General features: G+C 33.8%; 1 protein-coding gene across 1 annotated transcript; it reads right to left on the bottom strand.

The window, feature by feature from the left end:
- Positions 1–635: 635 nt before the first annotated feature.
- Positions 636–23,154, bottom strand: LOC148596639 (sodium-coupled monocarboxylate transporter 1-like). The gene is made up of 15 exons (XM_088563651.1): positions 22,467–23,154; positions 19,560–19,680; positions 18,121–18,188; positions 16,841–16,921; positions 12,174–12,247; positions 11,423–11,563; positions 9,826–9,964; positions 6,022–6,107; positions 5,613–5,725; positions 5,028–5,098; positions 4,841–4,927; positions 4,373–4,563; positions 3,726–3,826; positions 2,740–2,864; positions 636–1,161 (listed from the first exon to the last, which is right to left on the bottom strand). The coding sequence occupies exons 1-15, from the start codon at positions 22,809–22,811 to the stop codon at positions 931–933; spliced, it is 1,974 nt and encodes a 657-aa protein (XP_088419777.1). The 5' UTR covers positions 22,812–23,154; the 3' UTR covers positions 636–930.
- Between the last annotated feature and the right edge of the window lie 3,230 nt (positions 23,155–26,384).

Raw genomic sequence — 26,384 nt, 5'->3', positions numbered from 1 at the left:
TAGATTACTTTCTTTTGATTTCCGCTGGAATCTTGGTTCCCTTGATTACCCTTTCTTTAAACGAAATCACCATGTTTCTCTTCTTTTGGTTGGTTGTATCCTAAATGTGGGTATATTTTGCCAACGAAATTGAACATTCACATGTAAAATAAACGATAGTCTATAAATACGTTTGAAGCTGTTTAAGACACTACTGTCCTAGGGAAAGGACAAAATACATTAAGTTATAATCTTTGTAAGAATCTTACGAATTCTGTAATATGTTATACACCCCGAAAAAGGCTAAACATTGTTATTTTTGTTATTAAGTTGCTTTATAGGTCTATATGATGAAATGTATAATAATTCATTCCAATTTATCTATTTATCAAATTTATTAAGAGATAATCCTCAATAAAAATCCAACAGTTTCTGTTGTATTTTAGTGTCAGTTACAGAACTATCTCCTTTAATTTAGAATTCTACAGTACATACTATGTAATGTTTATCTCCTATGTTTATTTCTGTTTACAATAACATTTTGAACAAGATATCAAAAATAAAAATACGTAGGCTTTCCAACCATGCATCACATTTCGCATGATTCCTATCTGGAGTGCTATTTAGTGGTTACGAAGTTGTAACATTACAATCACTTCACTTTAAGGTTTTATTCATTACATATGTATATATAAAATATTAAAAAAAAACAAAGCTATTAATAACAAACTGGTGCAAATACAGTGTGGACAGCAATTTACTTTATATTTCAAACAGCAAGATGTTTCTTCAAAGGTAAGACTTATAGTAAAAAATCAATAAACATGCATTTTTGTCCATTCTTCCCTAATGTCAATTCAGTAAACATTTGGTTTCAGATTATCACAAATAAAGAAAAAAAATATCATATTTCTTTAGCTTAGCAGTGCCTGATACGGCCCTGTTTAGCATTTATATTTTAGTGTTATAATCTGAGAAGGCAGCATTGTCGTACGATGGAGGTGAACCATTTGATGTCCCATTCAGGAACTCTGAATCAAACTTTATATATCTCCCAGCGCTGTAATCAACAATATCGCCGTTCTTTATCGACGTCTTGTTCATTGTCGGATTTGTTTCGTTATAGATGTTACCTTTCTCGTCAACTGTGATTTCTTCGTCTTTTTCTTCTGCGTTGATGTCCTATAAATAGAAGCTACATTATTTCCCTGTTTGATATTTTTGCTTGTATTTCATCCATATGGTTACAGGGATCGGAGAGGGGGTACTTAAGTGATATTTGCTCATAGTTTGTTTTAGAATAAAGGTGCATATCTATCTTGGTGTTTTACTCTCAACGCATTTACAATTAATTTACTAGTATGATGTAAAATTTGTCGAGGCTACAAAGCATCAGAAACCACTACCACTACTACATTTAAAGCTAGCTGCTCCGGAAGACGTCATGTTCTGCAATAATCTGACCAACTTTTAAAATGATGATTAAAAAAGACTCGAAAATCTAAAGCAGTAGCAATTGTCAGACATGCTAAATACTACAACCTCTGCCGTTCTGAGACGAAAAGCCTATACCGCATTATAATACATAATTAAGCTTTTGAAGTGCCAAGTAAATAATCGATCGACCTAAACTTTCGGTGTTGAGAAATGAAATCGTAGCATTCCATTTAAGTTCTTGCACAGCACATCTCATTTTATTCAGACAGAAATAATGTCCTTATTGTATACAAAAAGTCTTCGTCAGATCTCATACACCAGGACATGCCGATAGACTAGACCAAGTAAGGATTTAATTTGAAGTGAATTAAATGAAGAGTCATTTTTTCTGATATCTTGTTTTAGGTATACTAAATATTGTACCTTATTATTACAAAAAACAGGACAAAAGACACAAAGAAAGCATTTTGTCTTAAATCACGTTGTTTCAAGCAACATTGATAAATAAAACAGATAATACTAACAATATAGTTCTACAATTGTATAAGTAAATAGATAATAGTCCAACTTGTAGTTTAAATACCAGTCCATATAAAATTTCAGACACTGCCGATGGAAATGTGATTCACTGCGTAGAAAACCCAAGGATCAGACGATGCTTTTTTTGGTCTACATATGCTATATTTTTATGTGACAATAATTCTTTCTGTATTTAAATCTGTATTTTTGAGAAACTACACCTCCAACTAAAATTAACATAATTAAACCAAAATCAAGGACGATAACTCTTGCAAAGTTCTAATTTCATATACAATCTATATAAATTTTATCTGAAAATCACATCCCCCATATAAAAAACTAAGACTGGTTATGTGATCTAAAACGGTTTCTGAAAACAAGAAATAAAACTGAATTCGGTAGATTTTTGACATGCATGAATCACTTCGTGTCTGATTTTTATAAAGACTGCTACTTAATATAATGGTTCTATAGTTTATAGATTCATAATGTATACTTCCTTCTTTGAGAAAGCTATTTGTGTTTAATGATAAAGACTGGTGGAGACATTTTTTTTAGTAAAAAAAGATATTTTTCAATAAAAACCATTGTATATCTACGTGTGCAATATTTAGCATTTACCATCTCGCCATTTGCAAAACATAATTACATTAATTCCATTTAATTGTTTGGATTGATATCACCAAGATAAGTTTTGTTTATAACTTAAGCGTACATAGCAATAAATAATATTAGATTTTCGCAACTTTTTTTCCACTTTCAACAAAGGGACATGCGTGCTATAGAAATTAATATGAGACTCACTTCTGGATCCTGGAAATCAATGTAACATCTTAGCCATCTCCTAAATCTCCCGGGGAGACAACAGAAAATTCTGTCAAACAGTGGAATCAAATATTTTGGATCAACATCGGATTTTCTCGTGAAACCTAAAACAAAACGAAACTTCGAGCGAAATAACAATATTTCATTGTAAAAAGTTGTGATACTAATGACAGAAATGTCCAAATCTGGTAAATAATTATGAAAAAAATTGTTGTCCGTAAATCATTAATTTCTCCGAACTTAGACGGACCAATTGATTAAGTATCCCAAACAAAACATTCATTGACCAATAAAATTGTAATGACAAATGGCTACCAGAACAATTTTGTAAAATGACGAAAATTAATACCCACGAAAAAACTACATTATTTTCAAATATTTTAAAATTGTTTAAAGGAAGTCAAATTTGATTTTTCTTTTTTGTGTAACCTTTCTGGGATGACTCAACCTATATGAATACCGCATCTATTTGTTTATAACAAATGGTCATTCTTTGTCGTATTTGTCTTATTTTGATTATTTCATATTCTTTGTTCTGTGTGTCTGTTTTCCATGACTGGTTGTCGTCTCGGATTACATCTTTTGATATCGGCTTGAATCTTGGTTCCTTTGATTACTCTTACATGAATATCATATATACACCAGATGTTAGTTGAACGATTTATTAAAATTTGTTAATCAAATGCATTATTCATTTATATAGAAAATGGAAGATTTTGCATAAGGAAAAACATGAGAATCAGAAGGAAACTACAATTTTGATTATGACCAAAAAAACTAACAATTCGATTGAAAATATACTATGAACGAGTTTGTGTGTTTCTATTTCCCAGCCTTTTGTTATAATAGGTAATCCTTAAATGACATCACGTGGTCAAAAAGATCACACCTTCAAATTTATAAGCAACATATGGACTAAATTTACAAAATGAATTATTTATAATTATTATATAAATTGTACGAACCAGTAAATGCACTGACTATCATACCAACGATAACAACAGTGGCGGCACCTATCGATGGATACCAAAGGTATGAAACTTTGTACAAATCTGCCAAAGCCGACCTGTAAAGAGTTGTTCATTAAATTTTGTTGCTTTGTACGTGTTATTCTGGTTATTTTATGTTCTTTGTTGTGTGTGTCTGTTTTTCATCGCTTGTCTTTCTCCCTGAATTAACTCTTTTAATTTCCAAAAGAACCTTGATTCCCTTGATTACTCATACAGATTGATAATGACATTGAAATACAGAAAAAGAGGAAATGATACAGACTTGCATGTAATATAATGAAGATTTTCTTTGAACTTGCTGGTAACTGGTATCCGTGTTTTCCAAAACTTCTAAGGTGAAATTAAAGGCCATCAGTTTTCATTATTCGATTGGTTAATTATACCTAGCTAATAAAGGTTATTTCATTATAATAGTAGTAGCAATGTTTCCAGGCTTGTATTAATTTAACCACATGTGTACTTAATTAATCATTCCTCATAATAAGCATTAGTCTGTGAAATATTTCACTAAATTGTTTTGTCTTTGAAAAATTTATGGACAACAACTATTAATATATGAAATCGCAATATCAATATAAAAATGTTATCACGGCACGTCTTACTCGGCTTCCGGTTCTGTTGTAGTTGTAGTGCCCAATTCTGTAGTTGTCATGTAGGAAACAGTGACATTGTCATTCTGTAGGTAACATAAGGATGTATTTGTTGGCTTTGTACTGCTTGTTCCCACGGTGTAGGCACCAATACTAATCCACATAGGTAGAATAAATCCCAAAATACTGCCTATAACAGCACCCTATGATAGAGGTTACATTCGTTATCATTGGATGGCTTTTTCTATAAAAGTGATACAGATTATTAAAAAATCCAAGACTAAAATTACATTAAAATAAATTATTCCGTTGGTATTTAAAATTAATGTGTCCAAGATTTCGTCTAGCGTCGATTAAAATCTTTGCATTTCGGTAAATCCAGAAGACGTTCATCTAAAATACCGATCCCTCCGTTGAATAAGAAGATCAAAATTTTACATGAATTACATTTATTTAGCATATTATATTAACATTACTTACGATCCAGTTTGCCCATGGAAAGAAGGCACCAAGTACAAAAATTCCAAGTAAAGGACCTGACGCTGCTCCTGTGAAACTAAGCGACGCCTGAAATTTAACAGAAACTCAATTAAAATTTCTTTCTTTTTTTGAATGGCTGATTAATCAAAGATAAAGACTAATCAAAATTCAATTGTTCAGGTTTTACCTGTAAAACTGTCCCTCCAAGATTCATCGCCATGAATGACATTGCAATACCACATCCACCATAGAATACCACTAAAATTAAAAATAAAAAAAAACTACGAGATTGGAGATTGTCTTTTTGTATTTGATCTGTGTTAATGTAAACCGAGAACAAAGGAAGCAAGCTTACCATACCTGTGCAACTGGTCGCTGCTCACAAAACCTTAATAAAAATTTCAACAAATATTCTCAAATGTACTAAATGGTATTGTTTTCTGGTATCTTGGCCTGGTCATTACTAAAAGGCAACTTTATTAATCGACAATTATCAAACTTTTTAAAAAGTTCCGTTTCCATCCGTCAGCAAAGTTTCACATCTAAATGATGTGTGAAGACGGTGCAACGATAATGCCAAAAAAATGGTGCTCGAAATCATGCAAGATCGAATCTTATTATTAGTTGTTTTGCATTGGTTGATGTCTCTCTATATTATTTCACCATTTTTTTTCGTGTACAGACATTTATTTTTTGATTACGTTCCAATCATCATGACTAAAATACATCATCTAACATCTCAAACGAACAGAGAGTATGTATATATATATACCTAATATCCTGGTGACCCATGTTTGTTTTGTTGCTGAAATATGTCCCCAGTATGGTTTAATCATATCTTCCCATGTCACAGCTGATAAGGCGTTCAGACAAGATGACATCGTGCTAAAAAAGATCGATAACAAAACTGCAGTGGGATATAAGATGTTTGCTTTTTGCACTTTATATTGTTATTTGTCTCATCACATTTCATTTAACATTATTTACATGGCAACTCCATGGTGTTGTACATTTGACATATTTTGGTAATCTTATCGGTGCTGACTTCATATGTCAATATTTCTTGATTTAGTAATATATATAATCCATAGATGTATGAAAGAACTTTCCTATTGAGATAAAACACTTAAAGATATTTCATATTACATAGTGGTGGTCCTACATAATTTAACTAAACAAACCTTAAAGCACCACTGAAAAGACATGACACAAACAAACCAGGAAGTCCTGGGTAGGCAAGGGTCTTCATAACAAATAATGGAATCAACTGAAATGAAACAATAAAACAAATAAACCCTTCATTCTCAAAATACACTTCCGCGAGGTAGGGCTTGGGTAGAATAGAATCGCGGTAGTGTATATTGAGCATGCCCCACGCATGCTCACCGACTATCCAACATAATATCCTTACAACTGTAGTTTCAATGAGAAATAATATTATGAGCATTATCCATTACGCAAAGTTCATTTAATCAAATCATACACACATATTTGATAACTGTATCTGTTATCAATTCTATTTTGCCAAAAATGCCAACCAATTCCAGAAGGGGAGTATCGAAGACGTCTTTCTTTACTTATTATGAAAATATTACCCCGCCTTCCAGGTTAAACTGCATGTCTATTAAGTTAATTTAGATAATTTCATCTTTGTTTTTTATTTTTATTTCATAAGCAGCAATTTACTCATATACTGTGCATATCCATCGCTGGTGACCTGAGTCTATTTTTGTGCGATCCTAGAATCGCTTACGATGTTGATCATGGAACCAGATTATCGTGTAGTTAAACTCTTATAGGAGAATTTTAACTTCACATGGAAATATTTATCTGTTAGGAGTTTCAGTAGGTGATCATTGGAGTGTGGTAGAATTAACAATACTCCTTTTCTGGTGAAGTCCCTGTTCAAATAACAATTTTCTGGTTTCCCATTTGTTATAGTTCTCCAGAAGTTTATATTACTTGCAATCAAATGTTTAGTGGAAAATAAGCCGTGACACCCCTTCTGGATAATGTGACCATCCTGTAGCAAATGGTGTATTTTTTATTTTTATGTAATATCAGAAGAGGTTAGTGTTAGTAGAACGAATCTCCTACTTTCAGCTGTATAAAGCATGGCATGAAGATGGGGTGTATATTAAAATGACCACAGATTTTAAGCGCCACTATTACTAATTCAATAGATTTCGCAAAAGTGGTATTAACATTGAGCTATTTCAGTTCAACAAGGTCAGAAGTGGCGGTCAACTTTTCGTAAGGTGGATAATTTTCCCTTGCACTACATTCATTACATAATCACACCATACTATTCATGTCATGTCATCACTGGTAATTTGAATATCATTGAAAGTCGTACGTAAAGTATTTTCGCATGGTCCAAAATTCAGATAACCACAGCGCCTCAATTGGGAATTTAATTTCAAAACCATAATGGGTGGTGTTGGAGATTATGCCAGATCATGGATAAAGAGAGAAAAGGACCAAGAACAAGAAGGCGAGTCCTTGTCAGATTGTATACATACCATCCGATCGTAAGTACGGAATCGTATTGAAAATCTCAAAAAGTGTGTCAGTAAACGACCCAAGTCCGAAATCAACGATCATGAGGCACTTGAATGCCTTTCATCGCTGCATATAAAGCCAATTATATTAATTTCCCTGTCAAGAAATTAGGCATTGCTAGTTACACCCACGTACAAACATACTACTTTTGAAAAAAAAATGAAATCCTAAACAACCGTACGTCCTTCATGTCTTCTCTCAGCATCAAAACAAGATGTGAGAACTTACCTTACTTTTATTGGGTTCCAAAACTTTATAAAAATCCATACAAAGATATATAAAATATACATAAATATACAGAGGTATATAGCTGGATTTTCATCTTGCTCCACAAAAGAGATGCCAACTCACCTTACCTCATAAATCCGCTACTTTGAAGACTTCAGTCTTTGATTTTCAACAAGTTGGTATTTCAATGGTCAGTAACTGTACTCCCCTCGTATCCGATTTGTTTTTTATGTTCATACGAAACTAAATTTCATCAGACTCCCGTGAAGAATAAAAATATATAGGAAGCTAAATCCTTTAACTTAACATACAGATATATTGATGATGTATTGTCCATTACCAACCCTTCTTTTGGTAAACGGTTACATTCAATATATCAACCGGAGCTCGAGATGAGGGAGACCACAGAAACAGCTTGTTCTGCATCTTTTTTGGACCTACATCTCGAATTTGACAACAGTGGTCATCTCAGCACTAAGATTTATGATAAAAGAGACGACTATAATTTTAATATCATAATTTTCCTTACCTGTGCAGCAATATACCTTCACCTCATGCATATGGTGTTTATATTTCATAATTGATTTGCTACGCTAGAGTAAATACTAACTACACTGATTTCCATGAACACCATAAATATCTGCGTAATAGACTCCTGAATCAGGGTATGGGGAAATGCGTCCCAAAGGGTGTCTTACCAAATTCGTTTTTAGATATCAGAACCTTGCTTGAAAATACTCGAATTCTTCTAAACTAATGAGTAATGCTTGGTTTTTGTAAAATTGTACTTTGTGCTGATTTACCGATTATGACGCAATAGCATGCAAATGCTATTTAATCACCATCGATATATTCAGCGCGGTAGTGGAAGAGTGAGGTTTAGTGCGCTGTAAGATCTAGATTTAACCCACCATTTCATTTGAAATCCTTGACCAAGTCAGGAACATTGCGGTGCCAGCTGCTCCGGTGGCGTAATATCTACTTTGCCAGATTTGTTTTGGACTTGAATATGGATCTGATTAGTGTTCGATAATTTTGTTTTTACTCTTATTCCTATAATTTCGTTTAAATCTACATGGGTAATGTGCAGTTTGAGGTCAGTTGTACATAAAAGCTTTCAACATGAATTCCCTAATTGGACATATGCATGCATCTTTCTTTACGAGTCACCAGAAAATAAAATCCTTTGACTCATGCACATCTATATCTTAATTTTCAATTGTTGGCATAGATTAAATGAACCATTCCGAGGCATCTGACGTCTCTCCTGCGGCTTCCTGTTTTCACGTTAAGACCATGTTTTTAGACGCTTATAGTTCTGAATTTTTTTGTAGTTACCTCTTGGTTTAAACGCATGTTGATCATTTTTAGGAACGAAAAACCAGAATTAAAAGCTGCATTAGCTGCCAAATGTGTTCAGTTTTGATTCTACTGAATTTTGCTGATAAAATGAAATAAGTTTGTAGTAATGCAAATGAAGCAATAAATGTCGATAATACCTACAGAATATTGTAAAAACAACGTTTTTTTTTAATCAAAGAAGACCGATAGCTCAGATTTAATTATTTTTCGCCATTTCTTCCGAAGATTGCCGACAGGACATTAACCCGGGCTAAAAATACTTTAACCTCGATAAAAACATTACAACAACAGATACACAGGTAAAGCACGTGTCTTGTTTACATTCCATTTCATCTATTTCTTGATTAGTTTTCAAATAAATAATGACAGTTAGTGACCATATTTGTGCCACATTGTATCACAATACGTAAATTTCAAAAGGATCCTTGCATTATATTCGAACTTTTTTTCTTTTACGGCTTGAGTCCGACGGTCTTCCTTGCCATTGATTAACCACTTTCGCTTTGCAATTAGATTTGTTTTTTTTAAGCGACCCTTACAGCAGATGCGTGGATTAAGAAGTCAGAAGTCACATGCATACGAATTTATCTAGGTCTATTTTTTGTCTTGTAAGACAATAAATATATAGACACCTATTTCATGTATTTTACACATTTTATTTGTGGATATCGAATGAAATTATATGGGGAAAATGCAATATGGTAGAATTAAGGTATATTCAACAGAATTTTTTTTACGAAAATGACAGCTAATGCAGCTTTAAGTTTCAATGCCAACTACATCGCCTCGGATCTAATCAAACTGATGCGATGATTAGTTCCTCGTTTTCTTACCTGGTTAGAATTACTAACTTCACCATTCGCAAGTGGATCACAGCCAATCACACCATTGTAAAACGCAAACAAAACAATACCCGCCAAACACGTGACAACCAGAAGTACGACCACGCCCAATATGTTTAAAAGTACTGCTCTACAATATATGAATGTCATATACTTTAGACATTGAACTCTATGATACATTTATGGATAGACATTGTGGAATGTATTCACTTTTTATTGATTTCAAGGATTAGTTACTGACATCAATGAATCATCATTTATTGATATAAAAAATGACATATTTATTCACACGTGACAAACCAAATATCGACATCAATAAATGATTTATCAACACCCTGATAATTAGTTATCAACATATTAATGATTAATTATTGATATCAATAAGTTGTACGATTTATTAACACGCTAACAAATATTTATTAACATGTTATAAAATCATTTGTTGAAAAATGAATAGATGAAATATTAACATGTTTATAAAGAGGGTGGTTTTTATCCTGATCACAAAAATGTTTGTAATTGTTATCAACGTTTGTGTATTACCCAGCATGCAGGTCTTCGGGAACAAGATTTAATGTAATGTTAACATGTAACTAATTAATTCATTTAATTGATATCAATAATTGAATTGTGTACATGTTGAATATCTAATATGAGACAAGTGAAACCTGAAACGCTTCCGAAAAAACTTAAATGCGTACCATCTTTAAGTTTGTAAGCTCTGTTTTATTTTTCTAACAATCTTCTAATACGGTTTAAATCTTCCTTATGTACGTTTGAATTGTCTTAATACACGCTCCGAATAGTTATGATCCGGTTTTGTCCGGCATAGACAAACATTATGGTACCTACAAACTGCGAAACGTCTTTAAATATTTCAGTTCGTTTCATTCTGTTTCGATTTGTCTTGTTTCATTTCGTTTTTATTTTGTTTCGATTCATTTTTATCTATTATTTTCGTTCCATATTGTTTCGTTATTGTTCCGCAAATTTTAAGCATCCAAGGATATCGGTTATACTGACTACGTCATTTTCATTAACATCTGTGCGCCATGCTGTAGACTCTTTTCACCATCCCTATTTTTGGAAAAAGCTATGATTGGATTTATATTTAATCATCGAAGCTCGCAAATATTTTCCAAGGCTGGTTTGATTCTCAATTGCATCATACACAAGTAGACGCAAATGACTCTGCCATGATGATATTTTAAGCTCCTGAAACTGAAGGTACAAACAGGATATAACCATTCGGGGCGTTTCAACATGTTTATAGATATTATTAACATGTTGATTTATATGTCATCCCATATTGTTAAATATTTATTGATATCAATAAATGGGAATAAATTCTGCCGTATGCATTTTTCAATGCAAGAATTTTCAGACCATTCCCGTTTTTATTTAATCATATTAAGATAAAATCAAAATAGTATTGAAAATTCAACAAAAGAATGCGTTCATGGTTACATATATTTAACAACTACCAAAGCAAACCGAAATAATGAAAAAGTTAATAGCAAAATGGAGAAGGCAATTGAATTTGTAATTTTTTTTTATAGATAATGAATATTATTGTCCGTCTGCTTACAGTTTTGCTTTACCCAGTGTTGGTAGTGAGCAGTATCTCTGTACGCTAGCCTGGTTTACACCATATGTTGAAGTCCATCCTACCATGCCTCCAACAATAAGGGACCAAAAAGAATGGCGCTGAGTCGGATTAGCATTGAAACTGAAAAGGGAGATATTTGCGGGGTCTCAGCGTTTCTAATGTCATAGATCAAATTTGAATTGATTACGGTTATGAAGACTTCGATCGTCCCCTAATATCTTCAGTTAAAGTGTTGCTATTCAAATTGAATGAATAAGTGAAAAATGATAAAAAAACGTTTTGGAAAATACAAGAATTATTGCTATAGTAAATTGCCACAGGGCAAATTTATCAAGATATATTTGTTGTTAACTCTTGTTCTATGAGAATGAAGTAAGTAGTGGATCAGAATCACACATATCTTTATGTTTTAAAGTAATAATAAAGCTCATTGCTCAGTGCTAAGACGCTTATATACGCCACTTTTAGCTTATTTTATCGGTTCACTGTGAATTCGGAAATTATTGTGATACCTTTTTTACAAGCTAAAAATTTGCAATATATTGGAATCTCGTTTTTTGTTTTTATTATTTCTTTTGCCCTAACTGATGTCGGATTTTCTTAATGCATCATTGACCTGAATGGCAAATCGCGATAATTAATGCTTGCAATAATTTTTGAATTTACATTGTTTGGTGTGGTATGGATAAATTAACTACTACATTTATCGTACTCTGCATTGGAAACTTACTCAAAGAATTCGATTCGTTCCCAGTGGTCATTTATAGACCAGACTTTATCCAGACCACCAACCTCTATAACACCCTGTCAAATAGATATCAAAATATACTTAGATTGGTGATCTAAATCGTAATCTCCTCGTATTTAAACGGAATGCCGTGCGTTTTATAGTACCATTCTGCATGCTACTCAGTTTCACAAAATATATAAATTTTGCAAATTTTGGTATGATATTTACGTGTTTCAAGAAGGTAGTCTCTTATCAACATGCAGCATTAGACACACTTATTAAGGAAGTTCAAGATCCACAAATATACAACGGAAGTACTCAAAACCCAAAATATTGAAATAGGAAGCCAAATCAAGCATCAACAATTTCAAGCAAAGTATTTCAAAGGATTGATTGATTGATTGATTGATTGATTGATAATTGTTTATGGTTATATGGAAGTTGTTTCATGCATCTCAAGACGAGAATAATTGACCAATCGAACAGACACTGCTTTGTACTAGTTCGACAAGCTGTCTCGGATTTTTATATTGGTAGCTCACAGAGGTAGGCACGCCACCCAACACTACTATGATTATGAGACAACTAATTGCCCCTCAAAGACCGCGAGCTTGGCGGATAAGCTGTGAGTACCATTTTTATCAATTTAGATCGGAGATCTGAATTGATATAGCAGTCATCAGAGCCTTTAGATTTGTAAATCCTGATAGCATCTGTAATTATCTTACACTACCGCAGGAAAATAGTCCCATTGGCATTCCACGTTAAGGTTCAAATGCAGAGAGTTAGGTCCACTTTGTAGGTATTCCTAATATATCAAATTTAATTCTATGTTATTCACGCCAAAAAACAAATACAATAAACAAAAATTTACTGGGAACTAAATATGCTGAGTAATTTGGTTCGTATTAACACCGATCCAATTAAAAATAGTTGACCTATAACCTCTTTTCAGTATTGTACCTGTTTATTTCTATGCATTTACCCGATTAAACCATTCGTTCAGTGTCGATATATTCAAGTTGCCTTTTTATATTTAGACGCATAATAAACCATTTGATGTTTAGCTAGAAATGAAAGCCTTGCGAGATTATAAAAAGTAAGTTGAAATATAATGAGGAATGCTAGGTACCAATTGGAAGAGCTGTCTAAGGTACTTCATGCAGGCCCTAACGGATAAAAGGGGCAGTGGTTCCGTGACCAAGAAACATGTATGAAGAAAGTAGTTTCATCAGATTATTACTTGCCCTCATCGTTTGGCCATTTTAAAAAAAAAAAAAAAAAAAAGGTATAGTAGCTTAACCCCCGAAACCATCCTGACGTATCACCTACGGTATCATGTATTTTTATTACGGTTACCGCCTCGTGACATCGGAAGCCTGCAGATGACAAAAAAAAAGAAACTTCGCTTAGACGATGGCATAGGAATTTCGATAAATAAATGCAATTCACGGGAATTGTGTCATTTTTGGGTCTTTTGTTATTGCTTTTTGCAATAATCATTCTATTTGGCTATTCTGGCCGTTTTTATGTTATTAATTATACAGCTGTATGTGGTCAAGGGCTTAAAAGTGCATGGCTTATGTTTCCTACACCAGACACGATTGGTGAAAATACATTATAACACATTATCATTTAAGATAATGTACGTGTCTTTGGAGCTAGGTGCCCAGAAACTTAGCGCTTTTACATGACATATGGGTGTCTATGGAATAACTTACAGCACTTGAGCTATAAACCTTACCAAATGAGAAATGCAGCTAGTTGAGATGAATATGTATCTAAGGATATGATTTATTTCAATGATTGTGGATTAAGTTTGAATGGTTTAACAGACAGTTTCGACCTGAAGGTCAATCAATTAAATTTCGACCTGAAAATTAAAAAAAGAAAACTGGGAATGGCCAGCTAGTAGTATGTAGCTCCATTTATGTACTATGTCCCAGAGTTATGTATTCATTAATCTATGTGTTCCATGTAAACCGATATTGAACCTGAATATTACCCAAACTTGCGCACTGCTACGATGCATAACGCATTTTGGTGTGTGTGTTTCGTAATCAAAAAGGTGAATTAAAAAAAAGCAAATATAGTTCAATATTAAGCATTTAGAATGATATTAAGCTTGTGTTCAGATACGTTTGAATTCAATCCCCGTACTTTCCTCTTATCCCATTTTTTTGCAATTTGACGATTATTCAAGGCACAAAAATTCAATCGATCGATATAAATTGATTCAGTACATGAGTACTTTGATTAAAGTCTTTGTTGTGATCCGGCCGAGGATCGACCCATGACCTCCCGCAGTCAAGCGTGCTATCCTGAGACCGACCACCGAAGCGATATTGTATGCCAAACAAGCTATGTTTTTGTAGGTACCATGTTTTGCGAGGGAATGAAGTAATGGTCAGGTCTTTTGTTAAATTAAGACTGTGTTTAACAAGTAGATAATGCAAAGCAAAAAATTAACATACAAAAAGATCAATGGCACTTGTAACTTGTGCATTGCTTATGCGAGACTACGGGACCGGTCATTATTTATCTCCAGGGGTGGGCCGGCAAATTGAAAAGTGATCCCGGAAAAAATTACTGACCCCCCCCTTTTTCCTAACATAAAAAAATTATCAACCCCCCTCTCTCTCTCAAGTACCAAAAAAAAGTCACCCCACATGCATTTTTTTTAAATGAAATTTCCATGTATGCATTGATTTATTTAAAACAGAACAGGAAATATATAGTATAATCACAAGTTATTTAAGGAATGTTTCCAATATTTGAACAGGTTATACAATATAAGTTGGTTTTGGGCAGTCAAATATCTGAACAGGTTATATTGTATAACCTGTTCAAATATTGGAAGCATTTTTTATAATTTAATTTGTAATCATAAAATAAATACAGATTTAATCGTTGCATAATTTTAATAATCGAAACAATAAAAAAAAACGGCGGAGGAAAATATCAACCAAAACAATCACCGCCCACATGAGTACATATATTTGACATTAAAGGTAAAAGGGGCGTGCCCTCAAAGTTGTCCTAAATGGACAATGTTCCTTCGAGTGGTTAGACCAATCAAAAAGCTTGTTTTATACGCACTTAAATTATACGTTTGTTCATTTTCATCCACAAAAAATCATAGACACAATTTGTAACCAATAAAAGGCATCAAAAAGCTGAAAACATTTTCACACAAAAACACTATTTCTTAATTTAAAAAGAAATATTTTTTGGGGTTATGCTATGTGCAAATACACTTCATGCAATTGAAAAAGAACAGATATGGTATAATGCAACAAATGCAAACCACCATTACAACCAGCGGTAAATTTAATACCTTCAGCGGTCACAACAAGACCTTCTTTAATAGAAGACGAGTGTAAGAATGCACTTCTTCCGTTTTACAGAAAAAGAAGTGAAATTACAATAAAGGTCAATGAGTAATTTGCATGAAATATTAATGTGTCGTATTACTGGGCGCCGATTAACCATGCACATGCGATTAACAGTAATCACCCCGACAATTGCGTTATATAATTATTAATTCTCCATTTTTTGTATAATTTGAATATATTAACATACATTGGCACATCTTTCAAGAAGTTGGATTAATTTATTCATTGACTATCTTAACTTTACAGGACTACTTTTATTGCGTGTTTCAATTGGCTATTTTACCAATGGCAGACACGGTCGCATGCACCTGTCTGTCATGGGCTGTCTGTCTTAGAAAAACAACGAAAACGGAAGAATTTTATACTTTGTGCTGATTTTGGAGTTTTCATTTCAACAATAGAACATTTTAAGTAGGTAATTTTCATCGGCTATCTTTATCACATCAAACATGATCACGCCATGATATAGACAAGTAAGAGAGGGTTATGGAACTTTTTTTATAACCTTTTGACCGCTTAACATATCTGGTGAATAAACAGCCAGAGTGCATTATTTATAATTATCCAGTATGGTTTATTATGTCTGTTTAAAGTACTGTTGAATCACTACATAGTGTAGGCCGAGCGGTAAGCCATGGTCGTAAACGTCTTCTTATTTCATTGTAATGATCTATAAAACTCCAAAGTACCGATATAAAGATGAATACAGTATGTCGTACAAATATTCAATAGTAAATGAGTGGGCATCTGAACACAAGATATATGTTGTCTATCGTTATATTATATGATTTCAACGTTACTGTAATTGCACAAGTTTTCGTGGTGTATTTATTTTCACGACATTCGCAATCAATTACAAAAATAAGTACACGCGAATTACACACTTAATTGTAAGCACATGGCAACTTTTAACATAAAGTGAACTTAAATATACGCAACATTGTTTAAATGTTTGAACACCATTAATCCCGAAAATAAGTAAAATAACAGTATAACTGTCAATATACCGTATAGCGGATAATTTTCGCAGGGTGCTAAAAAACGCCAATAATTAACATGAGCTTCAGTATTTAGTGCACCACTTGACACCCGCCAAAATAAGATTCAGCAAAATTTTTGGCATCCTTTTTTTGTCTCATAATCGTCAAAATTTACACCCGCCATACGGTAGTCACATTTAGAACATTTAATCAATTTATATTTTCAACATCTCATGATGTAAACTGTCATAAGCCAAACTTTTTCGCGGAGTTGTAAGCTATTAAATATTACCTGAATCACAATAGCTAAGAGTCCTGCGATCATGATAAGAGATTGAAACACATCGGTCCACACTACGGCTTTCATACCACCCTGAAATATAAACAAAAACAATAAGACCTAACAGTTGTTCCATTCAGTCAATGCATGTTGGTTCTAACAACACTATTTCACTTTCTGTTCTGATGACCTTTTTCAGAATCCTCGGTTTTTTCCCTATAAATAATGCTTTCAAACTCACGAAAGATCAAATCTGACTGGCTGACTAGAAAGTTCGTCAGAAAAGAAAATGGAACGGAGTGTTGTTAGATCCTACATGCAGTGAATGATTGGAACAATTGATAGGTCTAAGATCAAAACAATGTTTATCCGGTGGCTTAAGTTAACTTTGGACAGATATTTTGGATTTTCTGCATTATAAAACACGCAATACTTAGATGATGGTAATTGGTAACGTCAAATAAAATTACAAAAAAAGCTAGATTTTTACATATAAGGGTACAGATACTACTAAGTATTGTTTCACAGACTGCGCCGAAAAGTCCAGTTAAGGAAAGGTGTTTATTTTAAGTTATGTTCAAGTTGCATAGAGGTATATAAAAAAATATAACATACTCCAAGTTAAAGAAAAAAATACGCAACACACGTACGCAGTCTTGTTTGATACAAACATTTTCAAAAATACTGAATTGGAGTACAATCTTTTCATAAAGCTTAGACTCTGCTATTACATGTAAGTTTTCTAATGGCTATCAACATTGGGTTAGTGATGGCAGTTCCGGATACAAACTAGGGGAGATCATCGCACATTACGGTTATGAAAAAAAAATCAATAAAGAATGTCTTCTGCGTTACCATGACTACATTGATCTTACTATACACTCTTAAGTAGCGTTTCAGCTAAGAATCATGCAAAATGTGATACATGGTTGGAAAGCCTTCACATTTTTTTTCATATTTTGTTTAAAATGCTAAAGTAAACAGAAATCAACATGAGGCTTTTCATATAAACCTTGTTCTTTAGGGAAATAAATAATATAGAATGTACCGTATAATTCGAAATCAAGGGAGATAACTCTGTAAATGGCACTAAAATACAATAGAAAGCATTGGATTTTCAAAGTAAATTATCTCCTAAGAGCAGAAAGATAGGAATGAATAATTATACATGTCATCAAATAGACCTACAAAGAAAGTTAATAACAAAGATAAAAATGTATAGCCTTATTATTATTATTATTATTATCATTTTTTTTTTGCATGATTCTTACAAAGACTGCCACTTAACTTACTAAGAACGTGTAAAGAGTAGAAACCAGTCCTACAGTAATAATTGTTGCCCAGGTCGGGAATCCAGTCACTGAAAATTAACATGTAACATGTTGTAAGATAGGTAAAAAGGTTTAAAAATGCGATATTGGACGTTAAGCTACGAGTTGTACAATCCTTGAACTCAGTAGCGTTCGTACATTGAGTGTAAAACATTCGTTTAAACACACGACGAGGACAGAAATGTTCCCTCTTTTTGTAAATTAATTTGGTTGCCTATTTCGGCTATTAATTTCATATTTTAACGTTGATTATTTTTTGTATTTTCTATTCTTTCTTTCTTTATTATCAAGTCATGTGTAAAAGCACGCTAAGAGCGTTCGTTTATTGTGCGTTTGATGTGCGTTTTGCCTGGGTTTTCTGACCGTTTAGCGTGCGTCTTGTTATCGAACGTGCGGGAAACCTTAACGTCTCAAGGAGTGTATTATATAAAAGTATCTGTTTTGATTAAGATTTTATACATCAAGTCCGGTACATGTAGTTTCTTAATATCACACGACTTTTAACTCTGTGTAATTACTAGCTGATATATTACTTAACGCAAAATTGGATTATGAAACAATAGAAAACATACAGGGTGCATTTGCAATTTCCATTTGTCACAACACGTCGTTTATTTGTTTACAATCAATCGTCAGTTAAGCTTTCATGTCTCTTGAGCTGATGATGAGGAAAAGGAGGTTTTATCCTTGTATATAAAACCTATTGAACTTTTTGATAGACTACATTTCTCTGTAGCTGCTGATGTGGCGGATGATACTAGTAGTTCCTTGCATTTAACCTGCCGTAGCAGTCGTGTTGTCGTCTTACACGTGTTTTAACGTGTAAACGAAGCAAAGGATGCTATATCCATGTTTATGATCCGCTGAAGTGTGAATGAGAGCCGGAACTTGCCTCTAAAGCTGTTGAAGGGACGAAGGATGCCAGACCCATGTATAGAACCTGCTGTAACAGTCGTGTTTCTTGTCTGCCTCGGAAGATGTTGAAGGGACGAAGGATGCTATACCCATGTATATAACCTGCTTTAATATTCACTTTACTTGCCTGCTTCTTAAGCTTTTGAAGGGACGAAGGATGCCATACCCATTTAAATAAGCAGCTGTAATAGTCATGTCACGTGCCTGCCTTTAAAGCTGTTGATGGGCCGATAAGTGGTATACGAATGTGTAATACCTGCGCTGAAGTATTTATGATAGCTGTTGATTGGTCGATAAGTGGTATACTAATGTGTAATACCTGCGCTGAAGTATTTATGATAGCTGTTGATGGGTCGATAAGTGGTATACCAATGTGTAACACCTGCACTGAAGTATTTAGGATAGCATAACTGCCTTTAAACTGTTGATGGGCGAAGGATGCTACACCATTTGTATAACCTGCTGAAATATGTATGATAGCCTACCTGCCTCTAAAGCTGTTGAAGGGGCGAAGGATGCTATACCCATGTAAATAACCTGCTGCAGTATCATCATTATTGTTCCCGTCAACTTGGCTGCTTTAGAGTCGAAACGTTTCTCTAAATACTTTACGAGTAAAAAAAACATAAATGTTAAGGTTCTGCTAAAGCCAAAATCTAGGACATTGATCGTCATGGTAATTTAAGTCAAGATTTTAAGAATGCGATTAAAATGTTTCCTGAAAATCTTACTTAATGCTATTCTACATATATGCATGTTTTCTTCCTTCAGCCATATTTTGCTAACTGCTACCGAAGTGAAAACAAATTTTAAAATAAATGTACAGATTTACCAGAACAGATTTTTGTTCGGAAATGCAAATATGCTGTAGCCTAAATATCTAGTGCATTGCAAGCTAGAAATAATTTGTGACAAATTGCCAGACTTGAATTTGAAAGTGTTTTACAAGATATATTTTTACTGAGTGCATCGTTCAACTAGATCGTCACAAACGTAATGTTGTTATGAAGTTGTGACTCACCAGCTTTTGGGCTTAAAATGGTAATTTTAAAAGCCTTAATTAAATATAAAGACCCTAACAGTTCGGCTCCAACCGGCGAAATGAGGAACTGGGTGGGTGTTTCTTTAAATGCAAAGAACGCTTACCCTACCAGTGCACCTGGTGCATACTCCCATTTTTTTTAGCGTTGTCCGAGTTGCTCATTTGCTTCTGTTTCTGTTTCTGTTTTGTTTTTGTTTATCCCTAGAATAGATTGTTATGTATTGTTTCGTTTTCACTTACAGTTAACTTTTATGTTGCTTGAGTATATATGGGGGGTTAACTTTTTTGCTGTACCAGTGTGTAATGTTGTTTTGGAGCTAGCTGCAGACATTTTTCATTTCGGTGGGGTTGTTGTCTTTTTGACATATTCACTGCACCCAGTTTTGTTATATTTTCGCTAGAATATTGGTTCTTTAGATTACTCTTTCTCGCGATATAAGCTTCATCCGTATCTTGGTTAAATGTTAGTGCTCTGCAATTGTCTACATTGAGTGTGCTGCCATGTGCCGATATATAGACAGTACTCAAATGGATAAAATTGCTAGTGTTAAGAAAATAAAGAATGTGTCACAATTTAAACCTAGATATTAAAAGAGAAATATCTGGAAAAATATTTTTAAAAAGTTAAGAACAAATTGGACAAACTAGATGATAGCAGCAAGCTTAGCATTTATAAAAAAAATAGAACCTTCATTAGAAAGTAACTTCTTTTTATGTTTTAAAAGGGCGTCTATGCAATAACCAGGCAGTTGGTGGCACATACCAAATTTGTTTAAACAAAAATCATCGATTCCATATCACAAATGTATCTTGTCTCGAAGTTGAGTGTTAGTTTTGATTTACTGCAACATTTAAAGAGAAATTAATGATATAGAAAGTATTGAAATTCATTAAAAAGGGGAGATAACACTTCCATTTTGAGCAAAATTGGTGTCTATCGTAGGGAACTTTAAAATAATTTTCTGAACCATCCATTGTCGTTTAAAAAAAATCTTTTTACTATTAGACATACAAACATTACTTTGGAACAACCAAGTGTTCTAACTAATTCCGTGAAATAAAATTTATCATGTGCCATCCATAAGAACTGCCTGGTGTCTAAAGGACAGCCTCGTAATGACTTCTTCGTTTGACGTATGTTTAGTCTTGAAATAGATAATAATTATAACGTACTGAAAATTTATGCAAAAGTGGACGAAGCTCATTATGTACTAATATATAAAGTCAACCTGAATTTGAAAGACTCTTTGTTTAAACATACAGGAACAGATGATGCAAATTTAACGAATTAATGTATTCATTAAATCCTACTTCCTTTAGACATGTTGCAGTTATTGGCTTCTACGGGTCTGTAGAAATGAGAACATGTTTGATATCTTCTTCTTTGTCGTTTTGTTTAAATTTTTGTTTGTTTGTTTGTATTGTTTTGTTTTGCCACAAACATAATTATCATGTTTAATGGCAATAAGGTTTGATTAAATTTGATTTGATATATCAAACATTTTTATACTGAAATCTGTATCACATGCCGTATCAAATCGAGACTCCTGTATCACCCAAGGAGCCACTGGCCCGCGGATGATAAGTCGAAGGTTGATACCGCAAGCAATACAGATTTTGAAATGTCATTTTCAAAATGTCATACATTTAACTATACTACATGTGTGTTCCGAGTAGGGGTGCGATATATGTCTAGAGGGTGATATACGGTTTGCGATATAGGTCTTGAGATATGATAGTGTGTACGATATAGGGTTAAGATATCACTTATATGAATATACAAAGATGTATATCTTAATCTTAATATATGATATATTAAAATAAACTTTATCTGAATTATAAGTGATTATTCAAACCAAATATTTTACCTAATATCATATATTTAGATTAAAATATAACTTTTTGCATATTCATTATAAGTGTATGTTCAAATCCTGTATCGTCTACTCTAAATCGCACCTCCAGACTTATACTGCATACCCTATATCACACCCCTTTACAGACCATACCTGAAGTATGGTTAAAATATATGACATAACGAACATTACATGTCAAAATCTGTATTACATACTGTATCAAACCTCAACTTATATCACCCCACGGGCTGGTGACCCTTGGGATGATATAGGAGTCTCGGGTTGATACAGCATGTGATACAGATTTTGACATGTATTCTCGAGTGTCTCGACTCTCGAGTTGATATGGCATATGTTACCAATTTTTGCATGCGATATTCTGTATATAGACAGTTCTGTATCATCCAAATTTGTATTGGAAATTTCAAATATTTGTTTTAGAAATTACAGAGTAACAGAAAAAAACTATTTTTATAGTTACGTGTTCTACCGACCTCAAAGGAACTGGTAAGTTTAAGAGGATAAAGTAGAGGAACAAATAGCTGGGCTGCCATTATAACTGCTAATATCATCCCGATCAGATAGATGAAATACTGGGTCCCCTGTGTGTACATCTCTGCAGGGGTACCCAGTATCAATATGGCGGACATAAATGACACTAGAATTGATATGGCTACCGGAATGAGCAGCATCTGTCTACCGCCCATTAGGAACTCCTTAGTAGTGTTCTGCTTTGCTCCACGAATGGCGTAGAAAATTCCAATTCCAGCCGAAATAGCCAACATAGCTGCGAACAGAAGCCAGTCCCAGACATTGAATTCTTCTCTTGAGCGCGCCATTGTTGTAAATAAAATGAAGACACAGCGTAAGCTTTGTTGTATTCTTTTCACAGGTGAGCGAACCTAGTGCAAATGTACCCACAGATATTTCTAGACCGAAATCCTGGAAGTAAAAATGTACTTGGTTTAAAGCCACTTTTTGAAATGTTATGACAACGATTTTGTCTCATAAAACGAGATCAGATCACATCCAAAGTAAGGATTTCCTTTCTTGGTGGCGAATGTCAGTTCTTCATTGCACACATCATGACAACCCCTGACTCCCGTTGCTCTGAAAAGATTTTCCCATCAAGTTTGAAGGATTGAAAGGGTTGTAAATAATATTCAGTAGTCACTTAACGGTCTTGTAAATTATCATCATGTGTACTATTTACATTTGTATAAGTGTCATTATACTTACTATTTTGTTTGTTTGATGTTGGGTAAATAGTTATAAAAGTATGGTAGTAGATAGATACGAGATCATGTCACGGTTGTCAGCTGCATTTTATGGAGGCGGTTTTTTTCGTTTATAATACAATGTCTTCAAGAAGAGTGTATGTTACTCGGGCCCGTTGACGAAAGGTGGTGGTTGTGCTATAGTGCTTGAGATAATTAAAATGAAACAGACGAGAAACAGCCAATTTGGTTATAATAAAAAAAAAACACAACAGACTTATGTTTACCTGTCGACTGGAGACAGTCAAAATATCTGTTTGAACAACGACATGTGACATTAACATCCGAAAATACATTAGGAAAAATTATTTTCCGCTTAAATTGCCATGAGCCCGGCCTCTTAGTTATTTTCAGATTTACGGGTATTTTTAGTAATCTCACTATTTCAGTTAATTGCTCCTCCCACATCCCCATTCTATTCTTTGTTTCCATATTTCATCTGACTGTCGTTTGTTTTCAAACGTATTTCATTTATTAACTTGACATGTTATCATTAAAATGTTTCGTTTGAAATTCGTATTTGTCAATTGCATTGAAGTTGATATTTAGTTATGTAAGCTGTTCATGGTATCTTTATGCAGACTCACGCGTCAACATTTTTGACTTCATTATAAAACTGAACAAAAAGAGGTCGTCTGTTTGATACCCGATCTATGTTAGTGTGTCTGCCACAGTCTCTTATACTTTCAGCTCCAGAGGCAATAGAATCACGACCTTGGGCGATCTGCAGAATTAACGATTGTATTTTTAAAAACAGTTACTAGTTCCAATCTATTTAGCAGAGACTTTTTCCGTGTAATTTGATTTGTTGTTCACCTCTGACGATCCCAGTAATGACAATTTTTACAACAGTGTAAATTCCATGTAACATATGATATGCCTACCATGGCTTCGACGGAAGGTAGAGTCGTTTAGAGATATAAAATGGGTATTATGAATGGGAGCTTACAAGAAGAAAAAAAACCCTATATATTTCAGAAAGTTAGGGATTGGAATTATAATGATTAAACATTGTTTTTCAAGAATTGAATTTATGGATGTGCAAAATCGCACCATTCACTAACAAACCTGACAAAAGTCCTTCGAATTTCTACTTGTTTTGCGAGTGAATGGTCCGATTTTACACATCCATAAAAATAATGGTTAATCCTATGGTAAAATTTCCTAAATATGTTTTTTTTTATTTGGCGCATTACATTTATGGGAATTTAAAAAAAAAATAACTATCCGTTTCCGAAATTAATAAATATTACCACTCCATTGGCGTCTTACTTTTGCGTCCCGTGGCTTCAGATCATGGGTTAGAATAATAAAATTTACATATTTTTGGGCAATTTTATGGATCTAGCTCATGAAGAACCCCTGCGAAATGGAGGTTAATGTACCAAACTATTTTATAATGATATCACAATATTTGATTTTGACGACGTCATGATTATACAAGTACAAGTACAAGTAGGACTGCTATCGAAGAACAGTATATCACTACAACACATTTGTGCTTATTTAACACACGACTTAGTTACGTTTTAAAAAAAATATTGTATGATCATATTCAAGGAGATTTTAGTGCTGACAAATTTCTATTTTTTGATTATATAAAAATGAATATCCTGCTCAAAGGTCTACTTTTACATCCCTGAAAAGGGACAACAGTCAAGTTTCTTAGAATTTTTTATCCCCTCCCCGGAAAAACTTTTTTTTGTTTGTTTTTTTGTTAACGTATTTTTTTGCTGGAAACGTAAATAAAAAATCATAGAAACGTAATATTTTTCCTGGAAACGTAACGCGGGATTTGATACATCGCATCTACCCAAAAGAACTTGAGATAAAAGATACTACAGACACTGTGAAGTCAGCCTCATATCTTGACCTACACTTAGAAATCGATGGTAAAGGAAAACTATTGACCAAACTTTACGACAAACGTGATGACTTTTCATTCAGAATTGTCAACTTTCCTTTCATCTGTGGCAACATCCCTTCGGCTCCTACGTATGGAGTGTTCATATCACAACTCATACGTTATGCCAGAGCTTGCCGAAACTAGAATTCTAACAAATTGGCTTCTGGAACAGGGTTATGTTGTTACAAGATTGAAGTCATCACTTCAGAAGTTCTATGGTCGTCATCATGAACTCGTGTGGATCGTTACGGTGTATCCATCTGCGCCATGAAAACTGACTTGTTCAACATGTCATAGTTTTCCTTTCCTCGTTTGTCTACCTCGGACTTGACTTTTTATGAACAAGTTGGCGGGTGTTTCTGCAAAAGCAGAGGACGCTTACCCTAATTGGAAATCCATTACCAATCGAACAGATCTTACTTTTGTACTAACCCAACATGTTGAGCCGGAAGTTAATTGAAGCAACAACCCACAGGTAATCGGGAGCATATTTTTCTGACTCCCTAAATACCATGTGTGTTCGCGAAGAAGCATTGACTACCAGTTTTATTATAATTTAATTCGGTAGAAGTATTGAATAAGTATGAAGTTAATTTCTCCTGGGTATTTGCATCATTTATTGTTGTTAGGTTTTACCCTCTCTTATATTTTCCCGCTTTGGGATTTGGCGGGCTTTTAGCTACCGGGAAGTCATCCATTCATCACGAGGACGTCCTGTTAAACGGTTCGGTTAAATTTCAGATGTTTTTTTCCTGTACGTGGCTAAGCGTTTCATATGGAATATACTTTGTATCATATGTTATAATAATTACACGCCGCAGTAGCGTTGTCGTGCAGTTATTTTCTTTATCATGACAACATTTATTCCCCTTGCATATACAAGGATATAATAAACTACACGTCGACACGGCATTGCGCGCGCGGTTTTCTACTTTATCATGACTTTATATTTATTCCCTTGCAAACTCAAGGTTAATTACCTATAGAAGTTTGATTTCTAGGTTAAATCATTATTTTCTGTCCATTGTTTGTGTAATACACAATGATGAGGGGTTGTTGCAAAGAGAAAAAAAAATTAAGTGTGACCGGCTCGGCAGGGGATCAAGTCCAAGACCTCACATATTCGATGCAAACACACTACCCGGTTACTACCGAAGCGGCTGAAACCAACATTGAAATGGACAGATGTTATTGAAGTGATGTTAGGACAACTTCGTACTCTCATTGTG

This window comes from Perna viridis, chromosome 15 (genome assembly GCF_037379345.1).
Source record: "Perna viridis isolate PV_CMFRI_1.1 ecotype Kerala chromosome 15, ASM3737934v1, whole genome shotgun sequence".
Taxonomy (NCBI): Eukaryota; Metazoa; Mollusca; class Bivalvia; order Mytilida; family Mytilidae; genus Perna; species Perna viridis.
This window is presented reverse-complemented; position numbering and strand designations above follow the sequence as displayed.

Coding starts and splice junctions, on each gene's coding strand:
- LOC148596639 (XM_088563651.1), bottom strand. CDS start 22,811: ATGGCGCGCTCAAGAGAAGAATTCAATGTCTGGGACTGGCTTCTGTTC. Junction 4,564..4,840: donor TTCCATGGGCAAACTGGATC/GTAAGTAATGTT, acceptor CCTCTATCATAG/GGTGCTGTTATAGGCAGTAT. Junction 3,827..4,372: donor ACAACAGAACCGGAAGCCGA/GTAAGACGTGCC, acceptor AACTCTTTACAG/GTCGGCTTTGGCAGATTTGT.